General features: G+C 41.5%; 2 protein-coding genes across 2 annotated transcripts in view; one reads left to right on the forward strand and one right to left on the reverse strand.

Moving 5' to 3' along the window:
* LIAS (lipoic acid synthetase) overlaps positions 1-10,452 on the reverse strand; it is a 16,933-nt gene extending 6,481 nt beyond the window's left edge. The window contains exons 1-5 of the mRNA XM_015831949.1: positions 10,353-10,452; positions 6,979-7,160; positions 5,955-6,048; positions 1,855-1,935; positions 38-194 (exon numbers count right to left, since the gene is read on the reverse strand). Of these exons, the coding sequence (XP_015687435.1) occupies positions 38-194; positions 1,855-1,935; positions 5,955-6,048; positions 6,979-7,160; positions 10,353-10,424 (586 nt within the window). The 5' untranslated portion in view covers positions 10,425-10,452. The remainder of the gene's footprint in view (positions 1-37; positions 195-1,854; positions 1,936-5,954; positions 6,049-6,978; positions 7,161-10,352) is intronic.
* A 188-nt stretch (positions 10,453-10,640) lies between these two features.
* Positions 10,641-14,271, forward strand: part of RPL9 (ribosomal protein L9) — a gene marked incomplete in the record, with an annotated part of 10,712 nt that continues 7,081 nt past the window's right edge. The window contains 3 exon segments of the mRNA XM_015831960.1: positions 10,641-10,666; positions 12,268-12,321; positions 12,462-12,577. Coding sequence (XP_015687446.1) covers positions 12,276-12,321; positions 12,462-12,577 — 162 coding nt within the window.

Genomic DNA, 14,271 nt, shown 5'->3' on the forward strand with positions numbered 1-14,271 from the left:
TGTTGTGTTTCCTCGCAGGCCAAGGGACACAACTTACCATCCCGGTCCACGGAGGTCAACACGACATAATCAAGTCCCCATTCGGCAATTGCTTCTGCGGTGTTAGTCGGCTCCTCGGGGTCCAACGGAGGAGGACTTCTCGACGTCTTTACGGAGCAGAAGCGACAGCCTCTCGTACAGGTGTCCCCCATTAACTAATTTTTTTAAAAAAGAGAGCGAGGTTTTGGGTTTTTTTCCTTCCGAAAAACGTTTTTCAAACGATCTGAGCCGCCTGCGTCTCAAACTGCAGTCAACGAAATACGTCCGCACCAGATGGCATCAAGAGCAGAGATATTAGATCTCTGATTTCAACAATGGGAATGAAGCAAAGACAAGGGAGATCCCAAAGGGGCTTAACAACTGTGGCTGTGAAATGGACAAAATTCACTGAACAGACAAAATTCGCTTAAGAACTGTATCTGAGGGGCTACCATAAGACAGAGGGGGCCAGGTTGTTCACCAGAGCACCAGAGGGAAGGATGAGAAACAATGGTTGGAAACTGATCAAGGAGAGAAGCAACCTGGAATTAAGGAGAAACTTCCTGACAGTGAGGACAATCAACCAGTGGAACAGCTTGCCACCAGAAATCGTGGGCACTCCATCATTGGAGGTTTTCAAGAAGAGGCTGGACAATCACCTGTCTGAGATGGTATATAGGTCCTCCTGCTTGAGCAGAGGGCTGGACTAGAAGACCTCCAAGGTCCCTTCCAACTCTATTCTATTCTATTCCTATTCTATTCTTCTCTTTCTATCTTCTATTCCTATTCCTATTCCATTCTATTCTTCTATTTCTATCTTCTATTCCTATTCTATTCTATTCTTCTATTTCTACCTTCTATCTTCTATTCCTATCTTCCTATTCTATTCTTCTGTTTCTATCTTCTATTCCTATTTTTCTATTCTATTCTATTCTATTCTCTATTCTATTCTTCTATTTCTATCTTCTATTCCTATTCCTATTCCATTCTTCTATTTCTATCTTCTATTCCTATTCTATTCTATTCTTCTATTTCTACCTTCTATCTTCTATTCCTATCTTCCTATTCTATTCTATTCTTCTGTTTCTATCTTCTATTCCTATTTTTCTATTCTATTCTATTCTCTATTCTATTCTTCTATTTCTATCTTCTATTCCTATTCCATTCCATTCTTCTATTTCTATCTTCTATTCCTATTCTATTCTTCTATTTCTATCTTCTATTCCTATTCTATTCTATTCTTCTATTTCTATCTTCTATTACTATTCCATTCCATTCTATTATTCTATTTCTATCTTCTATTCCTATTCCATTCCATTCCATTCTTCTATTTCTATCTTCTATTCCTATTCCATTATTCTATTCTTCTATTTCTTTCTATTCCTATTCTATTCTTCTATTCCTATCTTCCTATTCTATTCTATTCTCTATTCTATTCTATTTCTATTCTATTCTTCTATTTCTATCTTCTATTCCTATTCCATTCCATTCTTCTATTTCTATCTTCTATTCCTATTCTATTCTATTCTATTCTATTCTTCTATTTCTATCTTCTATTCCTATCTTCCTATTCTATTCTATTCTATTCTATTCTATTCTATTCTATTCTATTCTATTCTATTCTAAACTGTGTCGCTTATTAAGCAGGAAACGTACAGGGTTCCCTGCCTGAGCAAGGGGTCGGACTAGAAGACCTTCAGAGTCCCTTCTCACTCCATTATTTTTATATAGAAATGTTGGACTCAATATAGCTGCACACCGAGGACGCTAGACAAGACCTGGAACACGTGGACGTCCTGTTCTGAAAGGATCTTCAGAGGCCGGGGATGAACTTACCATGATGGTGGCTGTCGCAGTCGCATATTCTCCTCCTCCCCAGCATTCCCCAATGTTGGGACACCTGGCCTCCTCACACACCTATCATTAAGGACACCAGGATTAGCAGGAGCTAAGGAGCATTGTTTCTTCAGAAAAGTTAACCTTCTAGTTCTCGGTATTTCTCCCACGCAGCTATATGAGCTTTCTCTCCCCTATGTCTGGGTTCTCTAGATGGGCCATGAAACGTCGGCAAGAAAACCACCAAGCTCAGAGAAGACCAAGGGGCAAACAGTCCTTTCCTCCTCCTCCTCCTCCTCCTCCTCCTCCTCCTCCTCTCCACAAATTCCATTCCCCTCTGGCACTGATGATGTTACCTAGTCAGGTAATGAAACGTCTGCAAGAAAACCACCCAGCTCAGAGAGCATACCGTATGTAGGTTTAAGCTGCGCAATGTGTTCTTCAGTTTATTGTAGTTTTTTCCAATCGGGATCTCCGTTTTCAACCAGGGAGGAAGCCGTAATCTAAAAATAAAAGCTTGATTTAGTTCGCCAAGTTGGAAACTGATCGAAGAGAGAAGCAACCTGGAATTAAGGAGAAACTTCCTGACAGTGAGGACAATTAACCAGTGGAACAGAAGTTGCCTCCAGAAATCGTGGGCGCTCCATCACTGGAGATTTTTAAGAAGAGACTGGACAGTCACCTGTCTGAGACGGTGTAGGTTCTCCTGCTTGAGCAGGGGGCTGGACTAGAAGACCTCCAAGGTCCCTTCTAACTCTATTCTAGTCAGTTGCCAAGTGTCTCTGTTGTGATCACATGACCATGGGGATGCTGCAACAGTCCTAGTCATTTTTTTCCAGTGGTGTTGTAACTTCAAACAGTCACTAAATGTTGTAAAGTTGAGAACGACCTGACATGCCTTTTAGAGAGATTCCATTTTATATTAAGTAAATAAGGCACCAATGAACAGACAGGATATCATTCAAATAAGGAAGATTTTCTTTCATTCTGCTAAAACAGAGGTGGGGAATGACGGCCTCTTTAAGACATGTGGACTTTTTCTTTTTTTAATTTTTTTTAAGATATGAGAAATGTAAAAGTGTCGGGATGGCCTGTCTTGAGGAAAAAGACTGAAATAACTTACGTGTAATGAAAATCTTAACCAGTAAGAACATTTTGAATATTGTGGGGAAAACAAATTTAAATAAGAATTTTAAACAGGGTCTATGACGAGGCAATCAAGATGATCCGTTAGAAAAGAAGCTTTATATCCAAGTGGTTATTATTTGCAGAAATATCAGAAAAACGTCTTTTTTAGTTGTCATTTATCCAAATAATAAGAACTGTATTAATTCAAAAATTCATTTTTGGAAGAAGAGAACATCAAGCAAAGCTATGATGTGGACTATAGAATTATAGAAACTAATTGTTATTGTGTTTTAAATATAAACCCAGACAACACGATGTTTACCGAATATTAAGGTGATTTACAACAAACGAGCGTGAATCCTTCTCCATACCTTTCTCCTTTTTGGCGCTTTAAATTGCCTTTGTATTCCGGCCATTTGGTTTTGTCGGAAAGTTCCCCAGATGTAAAATCTTTCAAATCAGGACCCTCTTGAAATAAAAGTCCCATCTGGGCCTTCCACAACGAATTTGAACTCGACATTCTCAGCTGGCGGTGCCAACAGTTTCCAAACACCTGGGGGGGGGAGGAAAAAACAAATGTCATCGCTTCGCAAAGGTGATACAGCACTTTTAAAAACCGTACCGTAGCTTTGAAGAAAAGGAACTTTAAAAAGCTTCACTCAAATAATTAGAATTGATCACGTTCCTAGTCATACCAAAATACTTTTTTTTTTCCCAGCAGCGGGTCGGTGAAGTACGTGTAGTCCTCAATTTACAACAGTTCGTTCAGCGGCTGTTCAAAATGAAAAAAATGTGACTTGTGGCTGTTTCTCAGTTAACGACCTTTGCAGCATCCTCACAATCAAAAGTCGGAGGCTCGGCAACTGGTTCACACTTATGACAGTTTGCAGCGTCCCCGTGGTCACGTGATCAAAACTTGCACGCTTGGCAACTGACTCACATTTATGACGGTCGCAGTGTCCCCCGGGGGGTCACGTGATTCCCTTTTACGACCTTCTGACGAGGAAAGTCAATGGGGAAGCCAGATTCACTTAACAACCGGGTTACTGACTTTACAACTGCAGTGTTTCACTTAAAAACCACGGCAAGGAAAGTCGTAAAATGGAGCAAAACTCAGTAAGTGTCTCACTTAACAACATAAATTTGGAGCTCAACTGTGGACTACCTGAACCCCAATAGCAAATATGAAGTATTAATGCTGCATTTTTATTTACATGATGATAATAATAATAATAATAATAATAATAATAATAATAATAATAATAATAAAAAGTTGGAAGGGACCTTGGAGGTCATCTAGTCCAACCCCCTGCTCAGGCAGGAAACCCTATACCATTTCGGACAAATGGCTGTCCAGTCTCTTCTTATAAACTTCCAGTGTTGGAGCATTTACAGCTTCTGGAGGCAGGTGGTTCCACTGGTTAATTGTTCTGTCAGGAAGTTTCTCCTTAGTTCTAGGTTGCTTCTCTCCTTGATTAATTTCCATCCGTTGCTTCTTGTCCTGCCTTCAGGTGCCTTGGAAAATAGCTTGACTCCCTCTTCTTTGGGGCAGCCCCTGAGATATTGGAACACTGCTATCATTAGGTATTTCTAATGTTGTAATATATTACTATCTGTATCTATATATTTATTTCTCTACATCTATCTATATCTATATAAATCTCTCTCTCTCTCAATGTATCTATCATATTTATATGTTACTTATATGCAGTGCTTTTTTTGTAAAAAAAAAAAAAAAAGTGCCGGAACTCACACATGTGATACAACCCGCCTTGCCTACCCTACAAGGTTCCATCCAAAAAAGGTGCTGGAACTCCGTTCTGGGCGTTCTATGAGAAAAAAAGCCCTGCCTATATGTAAGAGTGTAGGTCTATACATACGTTGCATACAGCATGTTTTAAATGTGTGTTATGTATGTGTGCACTTTGAGAGCCAGCAACTAAATTTCATTTTTGACGTGTGCCAGCGTGCCCACAGGAAAAAAATGACAATAAAGGTTATCTAATCTAGCAGGCATGCATTTGGTGATAATAAACCAAATAACTGCCATACCAGAAGGACTGCAGCAGGTTCTAAATCTGTAGAACAAATTTCTGCTGGGTATCTGGCCTGTCCAAGCTGCTTTTTCCCCCAAGAGAAATTACAATAATATATTTTGAAGCTATTTTTCTGCTCCACCCGGTACTTCATATTTATAGGATCTCCTTGACGTACCATTTATTTACTGCTAGTATTCCTTTTGTAAGATTTATAAATCACTCTGATTAAAGCTAAGCCTGTTTAGTAACCGTGCGAAGTTACAAGTGCACTGAAAAAAGTGATTTATGACTGGTTTTTTTTCACACTTACGACCGTTGCAGCAGCCTCGTGATTCCCAAAATTTGGACGCTTGGGAAGCGACTCGTATTTATGACTGATGCAGCGTCCTGGGGTCATGTGATCCCCTTTGGCGAAGCAAAGCCAATGGGGAAGCGAGACTCACATTACTCACTTAACAAACACTTTGATTCCCTTAACGACCGTGGCAGGAAAGGTAATAATAATAATAATAATAATAATAATAATAATAATAATAATAAAGTTGGAAGGGACCTTGGAGGTCATCGAGTCCAACCCCCTGCCCAGGAAATGGGGGCAAAGCTCAGTTAACCGCTATCTTGCTTAGCAAGGGACACGTTAGGCTCAGTCGTGGTCATAAAGCGAGGATTACCTGCAGAGGCTGTGTTTACAGAGNCTCCTCCTCCTCCTCCTCCTCCTCCTCCTCCTCCTCACTCCCTTCTAGCACTGATGATGTTACTTAGTCAGGTAATGAAATGTCTGCAAGAAAACCACCAAGCTCAGAGAGCATACCGTATGTAGGTCCTCCTCCTCCTCCTCCTTTCCACAAATTCCATTCCCCTCTGGCACTGATGATGTTACCTAGTCAGGTAATGAAACATCGGCAAAAAACCCACCCAGCTCAGAGAGCATACCGTATGTAGGTTTAAGCTGCGCAATGTGTTCTTCAGTTTATTGTAGTTTTTTCCAATCGGGATCTCCGTTTTCAACCAGGGAGGAAGCCGTAACCTAAAAATAAAAGCTTGATTTAGTTCACCAAGTTGGAAGTTGATCGAGGAGAGAAGCAGCCTGGAATTAAGGAGAAACTTCCTGACAGTGAGGACAATTAACCAGTGGAACAGAAGTTGCCTCCAGAAATCGTGGGCGCTCCATCACTGGAGGTTTTTAAGAAGAAACTGGACAGTCACCTGTCTGAGACGGTGTAGGTTCTCCTGCTTGAGCAGGGGGCTGGACTAGAAGACCTCCAAGGTCCCTTCTAACTCTATTCAGTTGCCAAGTGTCTCTATTGTGATCACATGACCATGGGGATGCTGCAACGGTCCTAGTCATTTTTTTCCAGTGGTGTTGTAACTTCAAACAGTCACTAAATGTTGTAAAGTTGAGAACGACCTGACATGCCTTTTAGAGAGATTCCATTTTATATTAAGTAAATAAGGCACCAATGAACAGACAGGATATCATTCAAAGAAGGAAGATTTTCTTTCATTCTGCTTAAAACAGAGGTGGGGAATGACGGCCTCTTTAAGACATGTGGACTGAAATAAATTACGTGTAATGAAAATCTTAACCAGTAAGAACATTTTGAATATTGTGGGGAAAACAAATTTAAATAAGAATTTTAAACCGGGTCTATGACGAGACAATCAAGATGATCCGTTAGAAAAGAAGCTTTATATCCAAGTGGTTATTATTTGCAGAAATATCAGAAAAAATGTCTTTATTTAATTGTCATTTATCCAAATAATGAGAACTGTATTAATTCACGGACGGCAAAAGAGAACATTTTTGGAAGAAGAGAACATCAAGCAAAGCTATGATGGGGACCATAGAATTATAAAAACTAATTGTTATTGTGTTTTAAATATAAACCCAGACAATGCGATGTTTACCGAATATTAAGGTGATTTACAACAAACGAGCGTGAATCCTTCTCCATACCTTTCTCCTTTTTGGCGCTTTAAATTGCCTTTGTATTCCGCCCATTTGGTTTTGTCGGAAAGTTCCCCAGATGTAAAATCTTTCAAATCAGGACCCTCTTGAAATAAAAGTCCCATCTGGGCCTTCCGCAACGAATTTGAACTCGACATTCTCAGCTGGCGGTGCCAACAGTTTCCAAACACCTAGGGGGGGAGGAAAAAACAAATGTCATCGCTTCGCAAAGGTGATACAGCACTTTTAAAAACCGTACCGTAGCTTTGAAGAAAAGGAACTTTAAAAAGCTTCACTCAAATAATTAGAATTGATCACGTTCCTAGTTATACCAAAATACTTCTTTTTTTTCCCTAGCAGCGTGTCAGTGAAGTACATGTAGTCCTCAATTTACAACAGTTCGTTCAGCGGCTGTTCGAAATGAAAAAAAGGTGACTTGTGGCCATTTCTCAGTTAACGACCTTTGCAGCATCCTCACAATCAAAAGTCGGAGGCTCGGCAACTGGTTCACACTTATGACGACTGCAGCATCCCCGTGGTCACGTGATCAGAACTTGCACGCTTGGCAACTGACTCACATTTATGACGGTTGCAGTGTCCCTTTTACGACCTTCTGACGAGGAAAGTCAATGGGGGAAGCCAGATTCACTTAACAACCGGGTTACTCACTTAACAACCGCCGCAAGGAAAGTCGTAAAACGGAGCAAAACTCACTCAATAAGTGTCTCACTTAGCAACATAAATTTGGAGCTCAACTGTGGACTACCTGAACCCCATTAGCAAATATGAAGTATTAATGCTGCATTCTTTATTTACATAATAATAATAATATATAATATATAATAATAATAATAATAATAATAATAATAATATAATGATGATGATGATGATGATGATGATGATAATGATAAAGTTGGAAGGGACCTTGGAGGTCATCTAGTCCAAACCCCTGCTCAGGCAGGAAACCCTATACCATTTCAGACAAATGGCTGTCCAGTCTCTTCTTAAAAACTTCCAGTGTTGGAGCATTCACAGCTTCTGGAGGCAGGTTGTTCCACTGGTTAATTGTTCTAACTGTCAGGAAGTTTCTCCTTAGTTCTAGGTTGCTTCTCTCCTTGCTTAGTTTCCATCCGTTGCTTCTCGTCCTGCCTTCAGGCGCTTTGGAGAATAGCTTGACTCCCTCTTCTTTGGGGCAACCCCTGAGATATTGGAACACTGCTATCATTAGGTATTTCTTATGTTGTAATATATTATTACTATCTATATCTATATATTTATATCTCTATATCTATATAGGTATATGTATCTATCCCTCTCTCTCTCTCTCTCTCTCAATGTATCTATCAATGTATCTATCAATGTATCTATCAATGTATCTATCTATCTATCTATCTATCATCTATCTATCTATCTATCTATCTATCTATCTATCTATCTATCTATCTATCTATCTATCTATCTATCTCTGTATTATATTGCTTTGTTTTATACTTTTGAGGTCCCATGAGTGGCTATCTGCTTCATATTCCAGAAGTTAGTGCTTGAGCAGGGTCCGCAAGATTGTCTGGGACAATCTTCACAACCTGTTTTCCTTGTTACCTTCTGGGAGGAGGGGGCTCCGTAGTATCCGAAGCAGAACATCCAGATTCAGTCACTGTTACGTTCCATACAGTATTAACCTTGTGAACTCTCAAGCTTCCTCCTTCCGTTATGTATTCAAGATGGACAGTGAATAATATTTATATGTTACTTACATGCAGTGCTTTTTTTGTAAAAAAAAAAAAAAAAGGTGCCAGAACTCACACACGTCATACAACCCGCCTTGCCTACCCTACAAGGTTCCATCCAAAAAAGGTGCCGGAACTCCGTTCTGGGCGTTCTATGACCAAAAAAGCCCTGCTTATGTGTAAGAGTGTAGGTCTATACATACGTTGTATATAGTATGTTTGTGTTATGTATGTGTGCACTTTGAGAGCCAGCAACTAAATTTCATTTTTGACGTGTGCCAGCGTGCCCACAGGAAAAAAATGACGATAAAGGTTATCTAATCTAGCAGGCATGCATTTGGTGATAATAAACCAAATAACTGCCATACCAGAAGGACTGCAGCAGGTTCTAGATCTGTGGAACAAATTTCTGCTGGGTATCTGGCCTGTCCAAGCTGCTTTTTTTCCCAAGAGAAATTATAATAATATATTTTGAAGCTATTTTCTGCTCCATCCAGTATTTACTTCATATTTATAGGATCTCTCTGGCATACCATTTATTTACTACTAGTATTCCTTTTGTAAGATTTATAAATCACTCTGATTAAAGCTAAGCCTGTTTAGTGACCGTGCGAAGTTACAACGGCACTGAAAAAAGTGATTTATGACTGGTTTTTTTCACACTTACGACCCTTGCAGCAGCCTCGTGATTCCCAAAATTTGGACGCTTGGGAAGCGACTCGTATTTATGACTGTTGCAGCGTCCTGGGGTCATGTGATCCTCTTTGGCGAAGCAAAGCCAATGGGGAATCGAGACTCACGTTACTCACTTAACAAACACTTTGATTCCCTTAACGACCGTGGCAGGAAAGGTAATAATAATAATAATAATAATAATAATAATAATAATAATAATAATAATAATAATAAAGTTGGAAGGGACCTTGGAGGTCATCGAGTCCAACCCCCTGCCCAGGAAATGGGGGCAAAGCTCAGTTAACCGCTATCTTGCTTAGCAAGGGACACGTTAGGCTCAGTCGTGGTCATAAAGCGAGGATTACCTGCAGAGGCTGTGTTTACAGAGCCTGCTGAGCCAAAGTTTGTAAACCATGGTTTAAATAAACCAAACCCTCCATGGTTGATAAATCAAATCAAGCCACCAATAAGCCACTGAGCACGCCTACCTACCTACCCAGTTGAGAAGAAGGGTGTACTGGGGTTACAGGTAGTCCTCGTCCTTGCAACGGGTCGTAAGTTTGAAAAAGGGTCCCAAGTCCATTTTTTTCAGTACTGTTGCAACTGCAAACGGTCACTAAACGAACGGTTGTTAAGTCGAGGACTGCCTGTCCTGGACTGGCACCTCCTCCACAATCCCTTCCAACCCTAGTGACCTCCACAGCCTGGATCTCCATGGACCTGACCCATAACATTTAGTTTGCCAATGCATGTTTTGGATTTTTCCTGCCCTGGGATCTCCTGGTGGCGCTCCATCCACCTGAAACCCAGATTAGATCCCGCTGCGTTTTCCAGATCAGCCCAGGTCGCCTCCTCGCTGCCGGCTTTCCACCAAGGGCCACCGGACGGCCCTTCCTACCTCGCAGGGACGTTGTGCGGCCAAGGTTACCGGGGCAGCCGCCGCGAAATGGGGGAAAGGAGGCAAACAGGGCGGCCTCTCACCGGTTTGCCCTCCGCTACCAGCCTCCTCGGGGCGAGGGCAAGGCAGGGGAGTCCGCGACCGAGCAGCGACATGGCGCCTCTCCTTCCAGCCCGGCCGGTGTCCCACCGTCTCCGGGCCGAAGTCCTTCGATGGGCCACCTCGGCGCTCGGCTAAGTTTCCCTTTTCCGCCCGGCGATCGACTGATCGCGCCTGCGCTCAAGTCTTTAACCCCCCCTCCCGAGCTCCGCGTTGTCGTCATCAGGACGCGACGCGCCTTTTAAAAGCGTGATGACGTACGACGCATTTCCTTTCCTCTTTCCTGTCAACGCGAAAGGTGAGCGGCGGACGGTTTGCTTTTTCGCCGCCGGAGCCGGGCAGGGAGAATCCGGCTCCATCCACGAAGTCGGTCCCGCCGGGCGCTTCTAACGGTCCGGGCCAGGCCCGAACGGGATCCGCCTTAGGAACGGGGGTACTTTTTCGGGTTGGGGTCCGCGCGGTTTCGGAGAGGGACCCCCAGAAATAATCCCCCCCCCCCCCCAATTCTGGCACCGGTGGACTGGAGAGGACGCGCGCGCCTGTCTTTCGTCTGCGCCTGCGCGACCTGCTGAATCAGCCTGGGTGACTTAATGGCCATGATTTCGGGAAAGGAGAGTCCGAAGTTGTTGTGTGTTGTGTGTTGTTGCCTGTTTATAACCCTAAGCAAATAATGCCTTCCCTCTAGTGCAGTGTTTCTCAACCTTGACCATTTTAAGGCATGTGGACTTCAACTCCCAGAATTCCACAGCCAGCATTGCTGGCTGTGGAATTCTGGGAGTTGAAGTCCACATGCCTTAAAATGGTCAAGGTTGAGAAACACTGCTCTAGTGTTAATTTAACATAGGCTAAATACTAGGCAAGCATTGGTGTAGCTTAGGGGTGTCCAACCTTGGCAACTTTTAAGACTTGTGGACTTCAATTCCCAGAATTCCCCAGTATAAGTATGTGCATGAATGTGTGCTTGGTCAGGGGGGTTGGACTAGATGACCTACAAGGTCCCTTCCAACTCTTCATTATTTTAATTCTAATTCATTAGAAATCCTTAAGAGCAATGAATGGCAACATTGGAACAATGATATGTTATTTTATTGACCCACAACGTCCAAAAGCTTTTTTTTTTCACTCTCTCCTCTGCCTTTAATCACAGTTGTTTCATCCAATGAAGAAATTATAGTTGTACAAAAAATTAAGGAACATATTGTATCTTCGTTATTAAGGCAGCTTATTATTGACTGAAGTGTGCTTTGTAGGGATGCGTAAAACTCTTATTTTATTAAAATCGTAACGGGTGTGTTTTTTCCTAGCCTTTCCATATTGCCATTTTTCCTTTTAATAACAGGGAGATCTAGGAAAACAGAATGGGTGGGAGCTTCAAATTGTAGATCATCTTTGGAATCGGTGGTCAAGGAAAACGTAGATGTTTCTTTTTAGTTCATTTAAGGATTAGGTAGATTATAAATTAGTATAGTTGTAATATTTTATTTAGAGTTAAAGGGGTGTGTAGATTGTTAGTATTATAATTGTTTTAATTGGATTAATGATTGGAGAAGAATTATGGAAATATGAACTTGATCCTGTATTCAGCTCCGGGAAGCCGAGGAGGGTATGGGGGGGAAAGCTAAAGTTAATGTATTGTGTATATTGGAAGATGTATATTTTACAAAAAATAAAAAATTTTACAAGAAAAAAAAAAAGGAAAACGTAGATGGTCAGATAATTGTATAAAAATGGCACCGAAATAAAAGATATCAAAGACCTACGGTGCAGCAGTGCAACTTGGCTTTGAAATTTGTTTTTGAACAGCAGTTTGCAAATTTCTGTGTTTTAAATGCTGGTGTTTTTTTTTAAAAAAAGGGAATTCTTAACTTTCCATTTTGTCTTTTTTTTTAATTTTACTAGATTAAAAAATGAAGACTATTCTTAGTAACCAAACAGTCGACATCCCTGAGAAAGGTAAGAATGTAACCAGTGACGCTCCTAAAACTCTTTTCTTTAAAAATAAAAATAAAAATAGGCATATGACTTGTTATTTGGATATTTGTGATGTCTAAAGGTTTTATTGAAGCTAGTTTTTTTTTTCCCTTTCTTTCCAGTCGACGTTATCCTGAAGGGGAGGACAGTTACTGTCAAAGGCCCCAGAGGAACTTTGAAAAGGGATTTTAACCATATCAATGTGGAACTCTCCCTTTTGGGGAAAAAACGCAAGAAGGTGAGGCGGTCTTAATAATAATAATAATAAAGTTGGAAGGGACCTTGGAGGTCATCGAGTCCAACCCCCTGCTCAGGCAGGAAACCCTATACCATTTCAGACAAACGGCTGTCCAGTCTCTTAAAATTTCCAGTGTTGGAGCATTTACCACTTCTAGAGGCAGGTTGTTCCATTGGTTAATTGTTCTAACTATCAGGAAGTTTCTCCTTAGTTCTAAGTTGCTTCTCTCCTTGATCAGTTTCTATCCGTTGCTTCTTGTCCTGCCTTCAGGCACCTTGGAGAATAGCTTGACTCCCTCTTCTTTAGGACAGCCCCCTGGAAGACTGCTATCCTGTCCCCCCTCGTCCTTCTCTTTGTTAAACTAGACGCCCCCAATTCCAGCAACCGTTCCTTATGTGTTTTAGCCTCCAGTCCCCTAGTCATCTTTGTTGCTCTTCTCTGGACTCTTTCTAGAGTCTCAGCATCTTTTTTACATCACGGTGACCAAAACTGGATGCAGTATTCCAAGTGTGGCCTTACCAAGGCCTTGTAAAGTGGTATTAATACTTCACGTGATCTTGATTCTATCCCTCTGTTAATGCACGCCAGCTTTGGCTGGCGTGAAACACGTCGGTGTTGTGTCAGGTTTCCAGATTTCCTATCACACCTTACATTAATTCATTAATTTATGAATGGCTAGACTGTGACATTTGGAGATGTCAGCTTGAAAGGTAGCGAGGAAAAATGTCAGGGATTCAACACAACCTGCTGCGCGGTTCAGTTGCAGTGTTTAAAAATCCCTGCGAATCATTGCGCTGCTGTCGTCATTGTGAAGACCCGAGGTAGCTTTCGTTGTGTCTCAAATGCCAGGTATTTTTCATGCTTGCTGTTTATTTTGTTTTGCGTAACACTTCTGTGTTTTTCATGGACTTGTGTTCCTGTCTGAGTGCACTAATATTTGTCCAAGTAGCCCTTGGCTTAATGACCACAATTTCTGTGGCTAAGTGGGGACATTTGTTAAGTGAGTTTTGCTCCATTTTATGGATTTCCTTGCCACCGTTGGTTAAGTGAAGTTAGTAACACAGTTGTAAAAGTGAATCTGTGATCACGTGACCCTGGCACACACCGCAACCGTCGTAAATATGAAACTGTTGCCAAGCATCTGAATTTTGATCACATGATCAGAGGGATGCTGCGACGGGCGTAGGTGTGAAAAATGGTTACAAGCCACCTTCTCCAGTGCCGTTGTAACTTGGAGCAGTCATTAAATGAACTGTTGTAAGTTGAGGACTACCTGTAACATACACCTACTAAGGTTTTTAAAAATAATTGATCTTCATCCTTCATGCTGTTTGTTTGACCCATCCTAGCTCAAATATCGATCAAATTTAGAGTTTCCATATCCATTCAAAGTTTCCTCTGATTGAACGCCGAAACCTGAAGTAGAAACAGCTCCTGACACAACTTAGTGAAACTTTGAGTAGATATGGAAATGGTATACATGAAATTAACCCTCTTAGCTAGGGATCTTCAAACTTGGCCCTTTGATGACCTGTGGACTTCAACTCCCAGAATTCCTCAGCCAGGCACAAGTCATCAAAGGGCCAAGTTTGAAGACCCCTGTCTTAAATCTAACAAACAAAATGGAGGCTGGCTGAGGAATTCTGGGAGTTGAAGTCCACAAGTCATCAAAGGGCCAAGTTTGAAGACCCCTG

Source organism: Protobothrops mucrosquamatus, unplaced genomic scaffold, assembly GCF_001527695.2.
Source record: "Protobothrops mucrosquamatus isolate PMUCROS unplaced genomic scaffold, P.Mucros_1.0 scaffold_292, whole genome shotgun sequence".
In the NCBI taxonomy this organism is placed as follows: domain Eukaryota; kingdom Metazoa; phylum Chordata; class Lepidosauria; order Squamata; family Viperidae; genus Protobothrops; species Protobothrops mucrosquamatus.